This window comes from Dipodomys spectabilis, unplaced genomic scaffold, assembly GCF_019054845.1.
Source record: "Dipodomys spectabilis isolate Male_0828 unplaced genomic scaffold, ASM1905484v1 ptg000228l, whole genome shotgun sequence".
NCBI lineage: Eukaryota > Metazoa > Chordata > Mammalia > Rodentia > Heteromyidae > Dipodomys > Dipodomys spectabilis.
Genome location: NW_024870905.1, coordinates 11,182,750 through 11,195,636, shown reverse-complemented (window position 1 = coordinate 11,195,636; position 12,887 = coordinate 11,182,750). Strand labels below are relative to the sequence as shown.

General features: G+C 44.3%; 1 protein-coding gene across 2 annotated transcripts in view; it reads left to right on the top strand.

Moving 5' to 3' along the window:
* Scaper (S-phase cyclin A associated protein in the ER) overlaps window positions 1-12,887 on the top strand; it is a 214,986-nt gene that overhangs the window by 171,167 nt on the left and 30,932 nt on the right. For both annotated transcript variants that reach the window (XM_042697751.1, XM_042697750.1), the window contains exon 28: window positions 11,479-11,716. In XM_042697751.1, the coding sequence (XP_042553685.1) occupies window positions 11,479-11,716 (238 nt within the window). The remainder of the gene's footprint in view (window positions 1-11,478; window positions 11,717-12,887) is intronic.

Genomic DNA, 12,887 nt, shown 5'->3' with positions numbered 1-12,887 from the left:
ATATGTAGGTAAGTGTAGATCTATATATAGGTCTGCATGTATCTACAACTGGATTTTAAATAATTGAGTGATTTACTCACAGTAGTTTGTAAGAACTCTGCATCTATTTTCCCCCCCAGGCTGATTTCCTCCTCCAGCCTCAGTTGCTTAGCAGATTTTTGTTGGTAGGACTTATGACAAAAGCAGATTATTTGAAGAAGAAAAAATGTCCAGGTGGCTTCCTGGCGTCATTTACCTGGAAATTCTAGCAGTATCCGTGTAAGCTGCTACTCTGCAAGGGGCGAGGAAAATGACCTCTAATTGTCCTTCTTCATCCTTCCATCCCCCAGCATTTCCTGAGACTGACACTCACACAAGCACAAGGAGTTGAGGGGTTTTTGTTTCCCCTACCTCTTCAGATTTGTTGACTTCAAATATTTATACATCTTTTTTTTTTTCAGGGAAATTACATTTCTCACCTGTACAATGACTCATTCAAGCATTTTGTTAGACACACCTCAGAGTTTCTGCACTAGGTCCTGCTGTGTCTAAGATAAAAGCTCTATTTTTTTTGCTTTTTTAGAATAAAGTCACATAATTCCTGTTTGGGCTACTAGAGCCTTGGGCAGAGGCAGAGAGTGGAAGAAGACCCCCTCCTCAAAGCCCTTTTGTGACTAGCAAGAATAAAAGACAAAGGAGAGCAGGAGAGACCGTCAGAAATTGCCTCTTGAACCGGCCAAGCCTGGGCTAATTAAGTAGCCTAATTGATAGCTCTGGCTTTGAGTAAACACGGCTAGTCTGCTGGTGGCCAGCCTTTGTTACAGAGATTACAGCAGGGCTGCCTTTACGCTGCTTTTCTATTGTGCCCTTAATCTTCTAATTTTTACCTAGGTATTCAGAAAGACAATTTGGGTGTTAGAATTTGTGCTTTTAATCTTGGCTTCCATGTGCGGGAGAGAAGCACTAGCCCCTGACTTGTGAACCGGGCTTGGTTGAGGAACAATGAACTTGCATTCCTTTAAGTAAAAAAGTGAAATTATGGCCCTCTGATGAAAAGATTGCCTTTACTTTTGGATTACTTCTGATTTAAAAAAAAAAAAAAGGAATTGTTCACAAACTGTAATTCTTAATCACTTAAGCAAATGGAACCGTGTGTAGTAGGGCTTCTAGAAGTGCCATATTTGTTTAGACTTTGCTCTTGCCAGATTTTCATTCCTGGTCCTACAAGAAAGGAGATTTTTCAAATCTCAGGGCAGCGCCCTAACTCCATACTTAAGTGAGGCTCAGAGAAACCCTGAAGGTGCCAGATCCTTAGCAGAACTAATAGGATAAAAAATAATAAAGTAATGAGTGATTACAAACCATGATCCACACCGGCTTTTCACCAGCCAGCCGTCAGCTAGTATATTTGAACCGTGCTAGGCACTATGGCAGGATGGTCAAGAGACAGTGGCCCCAGTGTAAAAGAATTTAGAAGCCAGGGGCTGGGAAGGTGGCTCAGTGGTAGAGCGCTTGCCTTGCATGCCTGAGGCCCTGGGTTCGATTCCCCAGCACCACATAAGCAAAAAGAAAAAAGCCGGAAGTGGTGCTGTGGCTCAAGTGGTAGAGTGCTAGCCTTGAGCTGAAGAGCTGAGGGACAGAGTTCAGGCCCCACAACCGGACCCAAAAAAAAAGAATTTAGAAGCCAGTTATTGGGGGGTTATATTTGTAATCCTAGTTACTCAGGAGATTGTGGTTCAAAGCCAGCCTGGGCAAAACACATGCACATACATATATACATACACACACACACACACAAACTATAAGAATTAAATTTTACAATCCTTAGACTGGAAGAAAGGAAGAAGTTTCTTAGACCTAACTAATACTGACAAGTTGAAAACGATCCTAAATCCTAGAATATTTTTGTACAAAAGGGAAGTGTGTTATTGTGTGTATTTCTGGGTTCTTTTTGTTTTTATATCCATAAATGACACTAATAAAATGTGACTTACCCAAAGTCTGGCAACCTGTATTGTAAGAAAGAAAGCTAAGGATGATTTATAATTGAGTCCATTAATTATGTGGATATAAATGAGTGCTTCTCAAGTGTTTGAGGATGCTTCTAAACCATTTGTTGAAGCAAATGTAAACTTTTAATTCTGCTTGCCTGCCTATTCATTCCGTCCTTGAGCAAATATTTATGTAGTGCTTGCTCTGTACCAGGCCCTGTGCTAGGCTTGGCTAAAATGACTCAGACATCCATTGTGTCCTTAAGGGAAGTTACTAAAAGAGAGCCAGGACCTATGAATACATCCATGCTACAAGCGAGTGATAAAAGAAAATGTGACTTGTAAAACTTATCACACTAAATGGCACCAGCTACCAGCATCATTGATGAAGTTCAAAAGAGGAGGGCGAGACCATTCTCAGTTCGTTAGAGTGATTTTGACCATTTTCTGGAGCAGCTAATATTTCACCTGAGCCTCGAGAGGGAAAAAAAATCGCAACATTTCAAATGGAAAAAGAATTGAGACCAAGGAAATAGCAGATATAAAGTCGTAAAAGCAGAAAAATAGTCATGAAGGAAGACTGTTGCTAAATTTGAGATGCAAATGGTGGTGATTTTAATATTAATACAAGGTTGAAATAAGTAATAAATGTAAATACACTTTGCAGGCTACAGGGGGTAATTTCCTGAGATGTGGTGAGCAAATGTGAGGTGCTGGGATAGCCCATTTTGGGAGTTGGATCAGGCATGTGGGAAGGAAGTATTGAAGAGAAGGTTGGGGGCAAGAAGGATCATCAACTCTTACATGGCTAGGAGAAAAAAAAGGAATAATTGAAAAGCCTCTCAGGTTTCTTTTACCATCCCGGCTCACACCTGTAATCCAAGCTACTCAGGAGGCTTGAGATCCAAGGATCCCAATTCAAAGCTCTCCCAGGCAAAAAAAAAAAGCCCATGAGACTCTTCTCTCCAACTGACCACCAAAAGTGGAGATATGGCTCAAGTGGTAGAATACCAGCCTTGAGCAAAAATACTGAGGGACAGCACCCAGGCCCTGAGTTCAAACCTCAGTACCAGCATACCAAAAAAAAATTTTTTTTTAAAAGCCAGGTGCCGGTGTCTCACATCTGTAATCCTAGCTACTCAGGAGGCTGAGATCTGAGGATTGCAGTTCAAAGCCAGCTCAGGCAGGAAAGACCATGAGACCAGAAAACCAGAATGGTGCTATGGCTCAAGTGGTAGAGCATAGCCATGAGCTGAAGAGCTGAGGGACAGCGCCCAGGCCCAGAGTTCAAGCCTCACAACAGAAAGAAAGAGAGAAAGAGAGGAAGGGAAGGAAGGAAGGAAGAAAATTTTTTTTTAAATTTTTAAAAGGAAATGCGCAATGGAGTGAACGTAGCGGGATTGGGCAAGGCAAGTAGCATTTGCTGCCACCTTGAATGAGCCCTGAACTAAGTATTCCATGTGAGTTTTTTCCCCAGACGCATTTTGCAGTCCTGGCCAAGTCCTGCCATGCTGTCCCAGGCTCTTAACAGCGTCCAGTCTAAGGAGGAGGAATGGCTATTCCCTGTCCTTCAGGTGTGACGTCGGCAGAACACGGAAGCGGGAACTTCCTGCTATCTCAGTCTCCATGAGACTCTTCAGTTATTCACTAAAAAAACAAATGGTGCTATGGCTCATAGTGATAGAGCACAAAGACAGTGCCCAGATCCTGAGTTCAAGCCCCAGGACTGGCATAAAATAATAATAATAATAGCCAGGCGCTGGTGGCTCACACTTGTAATCCTAGCTACTTATGAGGCTGAGATTTGAGGATCATAGTTCAAAGCCAACTGGGCAGGAATGCCTATGAGACTCTTCAGTTAACCACCAGAAAGCCAGAAGTGGCACTGTGGATCAAGTGTAGAGCATTTGCTTTGAGCTCAAGAGCTCAGGGACAGCACCCAGGCCAGAGTTCAAGCCCTACAAACGACCAATAATAATAATAATAATACAGTTAACAACTCTAGTAGAGCTAGGCACTGGTGGCTCACACCTGTAATCCTAGCTACTCAGGAGGCTGAGATCTGAAGATTGTGGTTCAAAACCAGCCCAGGCAGGAAAGGCCTGAGAGCCTCTTATCTCCAATTAATCACCAGAAAATCCAGAAGTAGCGCTGTGGCACCAAGTGGTAGAGTGCTAGTCTTGCACAAAAAAGCTCAGGGATAGCACACAGGCTCTTGAGTTTAAACCCAACAAAAGAAAAACCTCTAGTATTCTTGTAGGGGCAGAAAGATGACCAGTTCATAGTTACTGTTGAAATGGAGTATCCACCATAAACACTTGGCCAGAGAAACGAGGTCTGGCTGAGCTCTAGTCTACCGGCTGAATTTAAGGGCAGTGTCCTCTGGTTTTGCCACCCCACAATTGACGGGTACAATGAAGGAAGATCCTCAGGACCTGTACAGGCCCAGCAGGCTCAGGACAGTAGCTTGAGCTCAGGATCCACTTACAGTCAGACTTGCGCGGACTCTGCGTTTGGGGAGCAGGTCCTTAAGGAGAGAACTGTGTGTTGGATGTGTGGAAAAACCCAAGCTGGGAATCAGTTCCTGATCGCCCAGTTCCTTGGCCTGGGGGAGGTTCTTTGGCTTTTCAAAGCCTGTTTGCTTGCAGCTAAGATTGAACTGACACTTATTTGCTCACAGGGCGGGCAAAGCAGGGGCAAATGGGTGAACTCATGTGCCATTGACTTGTCTTGAGTACTTTTCATATATCTGCCCCTCAAACTGGAGTTGAGAAGGAGCCAGCCAGATACAGATCCACGGGAAGAATATTCTAGTTGAGAAAATGACAAACCCTTAGGCGGGTTTGCTTCAGAAACAAAGATGGAGAATCCTGGAATGGAATGAGCAAGAAAATGATATGAGAAGAGGTCTAGGAAGTGAGGACAAGGAGGTGAGGACAGACATGGTGACTGGATTTTACTTGAAATGTGATGAGAAGCCATTTGAAGGATTTTAAACAGAAGATTGGCTTTAAAAAAAAATACAAAAATAAAATTTGAAAAGCATCTGTTTAGCCAGTGTCAGGATGTCGCCTGACATCCTAGCTACTCCGGAGGCGGAGATCTGAGGATGCAATTCAAAGCCAGCTTGGATAGGAAAGTTCATGAGAATCCTATTTCCAGTGAACCACCAAAAAAGCCAGAAGTAGAGATGTAGTTCAAGTGGTAGAGTGCTAGCTTTAAGCAAAAAGCTCAGGGACAGCTGCCTGGCCCTGAGTACAGGGCCTGGGATGAGGGGGGGAAAAAAAAATCTGTTACCCTGCGAAGAATTTAAAGAATAGTAGATGTAGAAATAAGATTTGATGGTATAACCCCTTTGAGCAGTTATCAGGCAGTTCAACAACATGATTACCAGGAAACTAAAACATGTGTTTTCTGTTTGTTTATTTTGGTTGCCAGTCCTGGGGTTTGAACTTAGGGCCTTGTATTCTTCCTTGGCTTATTTGCTCAAGGTTGATACTCTGTCACTTGAGCCATACCTCCACATCTGGCTTTTTGCTGGTTATTTGGAGATAAGAATCTCATGGAGATTGGGCTGGGAAGGTGGCTCAGTGGTAGAGCGCTTGCCTTGCATGCATGAGGCCCTGGGTTCAATTCCTCAGCACCACATAAAGCAAAAAGAAAAAAAGCCGGAAGTGGCGCTGTGGCTCAAGTGGTAGAGCGCTAGCCTTGAGCTGAAGAGCTGAGGGACAGCGCCCAGGCCCAGAGTTCAGGCCTCACGACCAGACCCAAAAAAAAAGAATCTCATGGACTTTCCTGCCCAGCTCCTCTCAGCCTCCTAAGTAGCTAGGATTACAGGTGTGAGCCACCAGTGCCCAGCTGGTACTCCGTGATTGTAAACAGAGGACCTGACATCTGTAAAAGTTGTTCCTTTTCACGGGCATACCAAATTGGATGCATGATTCTCTCCCTGGCTGCAGGCTAGGTTTTTCAGAATATCCTATGACATGAGAACCTAAAGCTGGAATACTGCTTAAGAAATAATACACTTCTCCTTATGCAGTCAAGTTCTCACCCATCATAACAGAAGCCTGCCGGCCCCAACACCTTGCACACCTTTGGGTACAATTCTGTAGTTTCAGGGGCTTTAAAAATAGGGCATCCTGAGCTGGGCGCCGGTGGCTCACGCCTGTAATCCTAGCTACTCAGGAGGCTGAGATCTGAGGATCACGGTTCAAAGCCAGCCTGGGCAGGAAAGACTGTGAGACTCCTATCTCTAATAAACCACCAGAAAACCAGAAGTGGCGCTGTAGCTCAAGTGGTAGAGCGCTCACCGTGAGCTGAAGAGCGCAGGGACAGCGCCCAGGCCCAGAGTTCAAGCCCCACGACCAACAAAAAAAAATAGGGCATCCTGGAATGAGAAATGTAGCTTATGGTAGAGTGGTTGCCTAGCATTTATGAAGCCCTGAGTTTGACTCCTCATTACCACATATAAAGCAAAAGCCAGAAGTGGTACTGTGGCTCAAGTGGTAGAGTGTTAGCTTTGAGCCAAAGAAGCTCAGGGACAATGCCCGGGCCCTGAGTTTAAAAACTAATTAAAAATTAGTGCATCCTTACAAGATGCCCCAGCGACTCAAAAACTAAAGATGTGAACAAAGGCAAAATCCAGGAGGCTGAGAGAACAGTCTGGAAGATCACCAGCCCTGGAGATGAGAAATCAAGACCAGAGGGCGGAGAGCAAATGAGAACCAAACAGCAAAGAGCAGATTATGGACTCTAGAACTGCCCCACACTGCTTTTATGTGCCAACCAAGTGGTTTATAATCCCAAAGATGGGGTAATATTTCTGGATTCATGCACCCACAAACCATTGCCTCTCCCTACCTTTCCTGCCTATCGGTATCTCCTTTAAGGTAAAATAGTTTTCAGGTGCAGTTCAAGAGTATTGATAGCCTAATTATAGCTGTTTCCTAATTGACTCTAGCTTTACTTAATAGAAATGTAAATCTCACTAAGATCTTGAGTCCCGGAATGCAAACAAAAACCCCTTAAAATCCAGCAGAATTAAGAGGATCTCAGAGCATAGTGGACAGAATTTCAGATCTGATTTTTCCTATCTCCCCTGTATTTCTTAGAGAGCACTTTATAACTCATGCCTGATATGAATAAGGCCTTTTACTTTTTTTATTATAAACATTTAGCTTTAAAATGATTATAAGTGACAGTTAAGATCAACAGGAGCCAGAGCCTGTTCACGGACAAATTATCTGTATTTCAGACTAAATCAAAAGTAAACATTGTCTAAAGTCCCTTCAGTTTTGCATTCATCCTGTGGGAGCCAAAAGCCCACACAGGCCTCTGTAGGCTTACTTTCAGATGCATATTCTCTCCTAGCAATGTTCTCTGCATTTTCTGTGTGTGTGTGTGTGTGTGTGTGTGTGTGTGTGTGTGTGTGTGTGTGTGTGTGTGTGTGTGTGTGTGTGTGTGTGTGTGTGTGTGTGTGTGTGTGTGTGTGTGTGTGTGTGTGTGTGTGTGTGTGTGTGTGTGTACTAGGGCTTAAATTTAGGACCTCCCTGAGCTTTTTTGCTCTATCACTTGATTCATAACTCTACTCCCAGCTTTTTGCTGGTTAATTGGAGAGAAGAATCTCACCAGCTTTCCTGCCCAGGATGTCTTTGCGCTGTGATTCTCAGATCTCAGCCTCCTGAGTAGCTATGATTACAGACATAAGCCACCCACCCCGTGTTCTACATGTATGAACCATTTCCACATCTGAGTTCTTGATTGTTCAGTTGATTTTTTTTCCTCCCTTAATGCCTCCATTCCATTAGGGAAGTCTTTTCAAAAGACTGAGGCTGTGTAGGTTTTTGGGTTTTTTTTATTTGTCAGGTTAGTGTAAGAAAGGAATTGATCTAGTTACCCTTACTCTCTTTATTCATTTTTAGGAAATAGTAAATAATAGTGAATTCATTTCACTTAATGCTCAGAATGATTACATATACTACAAAGTATTAGTAACGATTGAGCCATATTCCAGAATATGTACATTAGGATGTGTTCATGATCTGTCTAAACCAGCATATGCAGTAAGAGAGCCACATAGCAATAAAGCTGTTGTCACCAGCGACAGTGTCACTCATCCTTGAGGTCCTGAAAGCCTATTAGAGATTAGCTTTGGGGAGAGATGTCTCCTGACTTGTCAGTGGTTCTGAAAGGCAGTCAGTTTTAAACAAACACAGGCCCCTTTTGGAACCTCTCTAATAAACTCAGACACATTAATCTCTACACATGTCTCTAGTTAGGGTCTGACCCCTAACTCTTTCTACTCTAATGGAAGGAAGAAAGGGCCAACTGACACTAGCTAACAGGAGTTTGTGTAAAGGTTCAAAAGTGCTTATAATCAAATAAATACCCTTTCTTAAACTTGTGTTTTGGTTTCATCCCCTAAGACAAAAAAAAAAAAAAAAAAGTCTTCCTACTGTGACAGAGGGTGGTGGTATGATCTGTGTGCTCTTTAGCAGCAATCAGTTGATTGCAAAATGTGACTATAAGAAGACAGAAAAGAAAGCAATTCTCTTCTGTTTGTCCTGGATGGTTTAGTCCTTGGACCAAACCCTGTTTTTGCCACTAACAAGTTTGTATGACCTCCAGCATCTCACTGGTCTGCCTGGGTCTTAATGTATGAGTGAAAGGAATCAGACCTTAACTGCCAACAATGAGAACTGGATTAGGAAGGCAACGAGGTGCTGAGAAGCTCTTACCTGTGTATGAGCTAGTGATATTCCCAAAGAGCTTTTTACCAGAGAAGAAAACAAAGTGTCCAAGGAAGTCATATCTGTAATATTAGTGATATTTTTTGGCATTATCAAAATAGAATACAGCAGGAGATTGTTTTGTTTTGTTTACTGTTGTTGTTTGTTTTTTAACAGTCCTGGGGCTTGAAGTCAGGGACTGGGCTTTTTTGCCCAAGACTGGTGCTCTACCACTTGAGCCACAGCTCCACCTCTGCCATTTTTGTTTTATCATTGGAGATAAAGAGTCTCAGAGACTTTCGTGCCCAGGATGGCTTCAAGCCACAGTTCTCAGAACTCAGCCTCCTGAGTAGCTGGGATTACAGGCATGAGGCTGTATGAGTGTACTAGGAACTCACCAGCTAGGCTTTGCAATGTGTACTTAATTAGTGGCATGTCTTGAGGCTGCTGGATGAGATGGTGGGGTGAATGCAGGTGCTTACCGCCTCTCTTCATCCCTGGCTCTGGTTGGAAGGAAAGACATGTGACAGAGAAAAACATGTGTGAGGGTGAGACACCAGAGGCAAGCTCCGTCCTTAACGGTGGCATACCACACTTCCTCTGAGTATTGTCTAGATCATACCAGATTAAAGGGGGCATTCAGCTGGGCACCAGTGGCTCACACCTATCATCCTAGCTACTCAGGAGGCTGAGATCTGAGTGTTGTGGTTCAGAGCCAGCCCAGGCAGGAAAGTGTGAAACCCTTATCTCCAATAAAGCACCAGAAAAACGGAAGTGGTGTTATAGCACAAGAGGTAGAGCTCTTGCCTTGAGCTGAAGAGCTGAGGGACAGCGCCCAGGCCCAGAGTTCAAGCCCCACGACTGACCACAAAAAGGTGGGGGAGACATTCAGTGGGACCAGACAACTTCACTTCCTGAGAAAAAGCTTTTGGGGACCTCAAGCTCACACTTGTAATCTAGTTACTCAGGAGACTGAGATCTGAGGATCGTAGTTCAAAGTCAGCCCAGACAGCAAGTCCGTAAGACTTTGATCTCCAATTAACCAGTAGAAGGCCAGAAGTAGATTTGTGGCTCAAGTGGTAGAGTGCCAGCCTTAAGTGGAAAAGCTAAAGAAGGGAGCCCAATCCCTGAGTTCAAGTCCTAGTACCAGCATGCATATATGTGCATAAACACACACAGTCCTATGAAGAAAGTCACCTGGCTCCCTGGGTACAGCAAGAGAGAACTGAGATGCAGTCATTGGAGCAAGAATCTGTTGACACCCCAGATCTCACATCTTCATGATGTACAAAAAGAAAAAGTGGGGATTCCGGGCACATCAGCCAAGCTCTCTGCTGCATCTCATCAGGTCCAAGCATGATCTGTGCCATCCTGGCACCATGCCAAACCACCAGGGAAACACACCATGCAACTTCACTCTAGGCCTGGGCATCGCTGAGCCATGGGGCCAGAGTAAATACAGGGGACCCACTGAAGAATATTGGCGGTGCTGAGCTGGCCACAGCCCTTAGAGAGGAACCTTTGTCGTCTTTAGAAAAATTTAAAACAAGGAGAATGAATACTTGGCAGCTTGTGTGCTCTGACTGCTCATTCATGGTCCCTGGGTGTTTGTAGGTACCCCAGTTCTGGGAGGGGGAGGTGGGGTTAGCAAGTGCTAACGGATGGTAAGAACTGATTTACCACTGCACCTCTGGCTCCTCTGTAACACTCCCTGTCTCTGTGACCAGCCTGTCTTCACAGTGATTTGTGCAGACCTGGTCAGTCCCTGCTTGTTCTTGGGAGTCTGGTCCTACAGCCAGCCCCTGTGGTGTTCTTGGACTTTAGAACAGTGTCAGAAAAGCATTTGGTGTCTCCCTACCAACTCCCTCCAGGGGGGGTTGTTTATCCCCGTCCTGGGGGCTTGAGGGCCTGGGTACTGTCCTTGAGCTCTTTTGCTCAAGGATAGCGCTCTACCACTTTGAGCACAGCACCACTTTTGGTTAATTGGCAATAAGAGTCTCATGGACTTTCCTGCCCAGACTGGCTTTGAACTGCAATCCTCAGATCTCAGCCTCCTGAGTAACTAGGATAATAGGTATGAGTCTCCAGTGCCCAGCCAGGGGTTTCTTTGTATATGTGTGTGCGTGTGTGCATGCACGTGTGCATGTGTCAGTACTGGGGCTTGAACTCAAGCCCTGAGTGCTCTTCCTTGGCTTTTTCGCTCAAGGCTGGCACTCTGCCACTTGATCCACACTTCCAGCTTTTTTCTGGTTAATTGGAGATAAGAGTCTCATAGATTTTCCTGCCCAGGGCTGGCTTTCTAAACCCTGGTCCTCAGATCTCAGCCTCCTGATTAGCTAGGATCACAGGCGTGTGGCTCACTTCAGGTTTTAGATGCCACATGCTCTCCTGATGAAGATACCTTGTGTATATCCAGAAAAGGAGATTGCAGTGATTTGGATCGCTTGAGTCCCCAAAACTCTCAAAGACTCTGCAAGTTTGCCAGACCTAGGCACTAAACAGCCTCGGCCTCTCAGAGCTACCAAGTGTAGGGGGAGGGAGGTGGCAGCCTTGCCACTGGCTTCCAAAGGGTCACTCACCCCTCCTCCAGCAACCTGGTCTCCCAAGGGGGAGAAAAGGGAAGCCACCGGCCACTTGGTGGGGAAGACTGCATTTGTCCCTTGCGGCCACTCAGATGGCTTGCTTTTAACGGTCTGCTTGTCTCCTTCCATTCAACCTATAAAAATGCTAACATCCTTTGACTCGATTTTGCTCAGAGTTGAATGTCTCTTTGGCAGGTCCTACAGCATATTTGACAGTAATCGCCAGGACCCCACGGGGCTCACAGCAGCACTGCAGGCCACAGACCTGGCTGGAGTGCTCCACATGCTCTACTGCGTGCTCTTCCACGGTGCCTCTGCCGACCCCAGCACTGCTAGTCTGAAGGAGAATTACACACAGAACACCATCCAGGTCGCCATTCAGAGTCTACGATTCTTCAATAGCTTTGCAGTTCTTGATCTGTCTGCTTTCCAGGTACCAAGATCTGCTTTGTGTTGGTGTTAACTAACAAGAGGTTAACATTTTATCATTGTTTGGTTTGTTGTGATTGTTTTTGTGTCATTTCTGGGGCTTGAACTCAAGGATTATATGCTGTCCCTGAGCTTTTTATATGCAAGGCTGGTGTTCTACCCCTTGAGCCACAGTTCTGTTTTTGGCTTTTTTGGTGGTTTCATTGGAGATAGGAGTCTCACAGACTTTCCTGCCTGGGCTGGAAACTTTAAACTGCGATCCTCAAATCTCAGCCTCCTGAGCAGCTGGGATTACAGACATGAGCCCCTGACACCATCAACTTTTAAATAGTAAGCAGACTAATGATTTCTTATATAAGCAGAATCAAAAGTAGATAAGTTATTTTGATATAACTTTCTAAGAGTGATTTAACTGATTTGTCTCCAATGTGAAGTGCATGTATACTTAAATGTACAAACCCCTATAAATTAAGTTTTTATAGCTAAAGAAAGAAAAGATTGCTTTATACTGTAACCTCAGACTGTAGACTTAGAAACCGACTTTTTTTTTCATGTAGGCAATTTAATTTTTAAAGACACTGAACCTTTGGAACAGAGCAATCCCAAGGAGTAGACTTTCTCTCTCCATTTATTAACTGTCAAATGATTTCATTAAAACAGGCAAAAAAAACTTGGCAGATGATGAACCCATCATTTAGATGAATTACTGTGCTGAGAGGGAAAATGGTTATATAGAGATGGAAGTATATGAAAATAGTGATATTTGCCATTGTGAGATGGAAGGAACACTTCTGTTTTATAGCTCATGACAAATGTGTGATCAGTTTCTGAGGTTTTTCTCACTGATTGTCAGGGTGCTCTCACTGACTGAGCCATTCCTCCAAATCTGGGGGCGGGGCTGGGGGTGCCAATACTAAGGCTTAAACTTAGGCCTGAAAAACTGGTGCTTATCACTTGAGCCACAGCTCCACTACTGGCTTTTTGGTGGTTAATTAGAAATGGGAGTCTCACGGATTCTTCTGCTCAGGCTTGCCTTTGAACTGTGATCTTCAGATCTCAGCCTCCTGAGTAGTTAGTATTACAGGCATGAGCCACACAGCAAATATATGATTCTTTAATGAATATCTTCCCTGTCATTCTTTCAAAGAAGAGACTTAGTGAGTTGTAGTACTGAT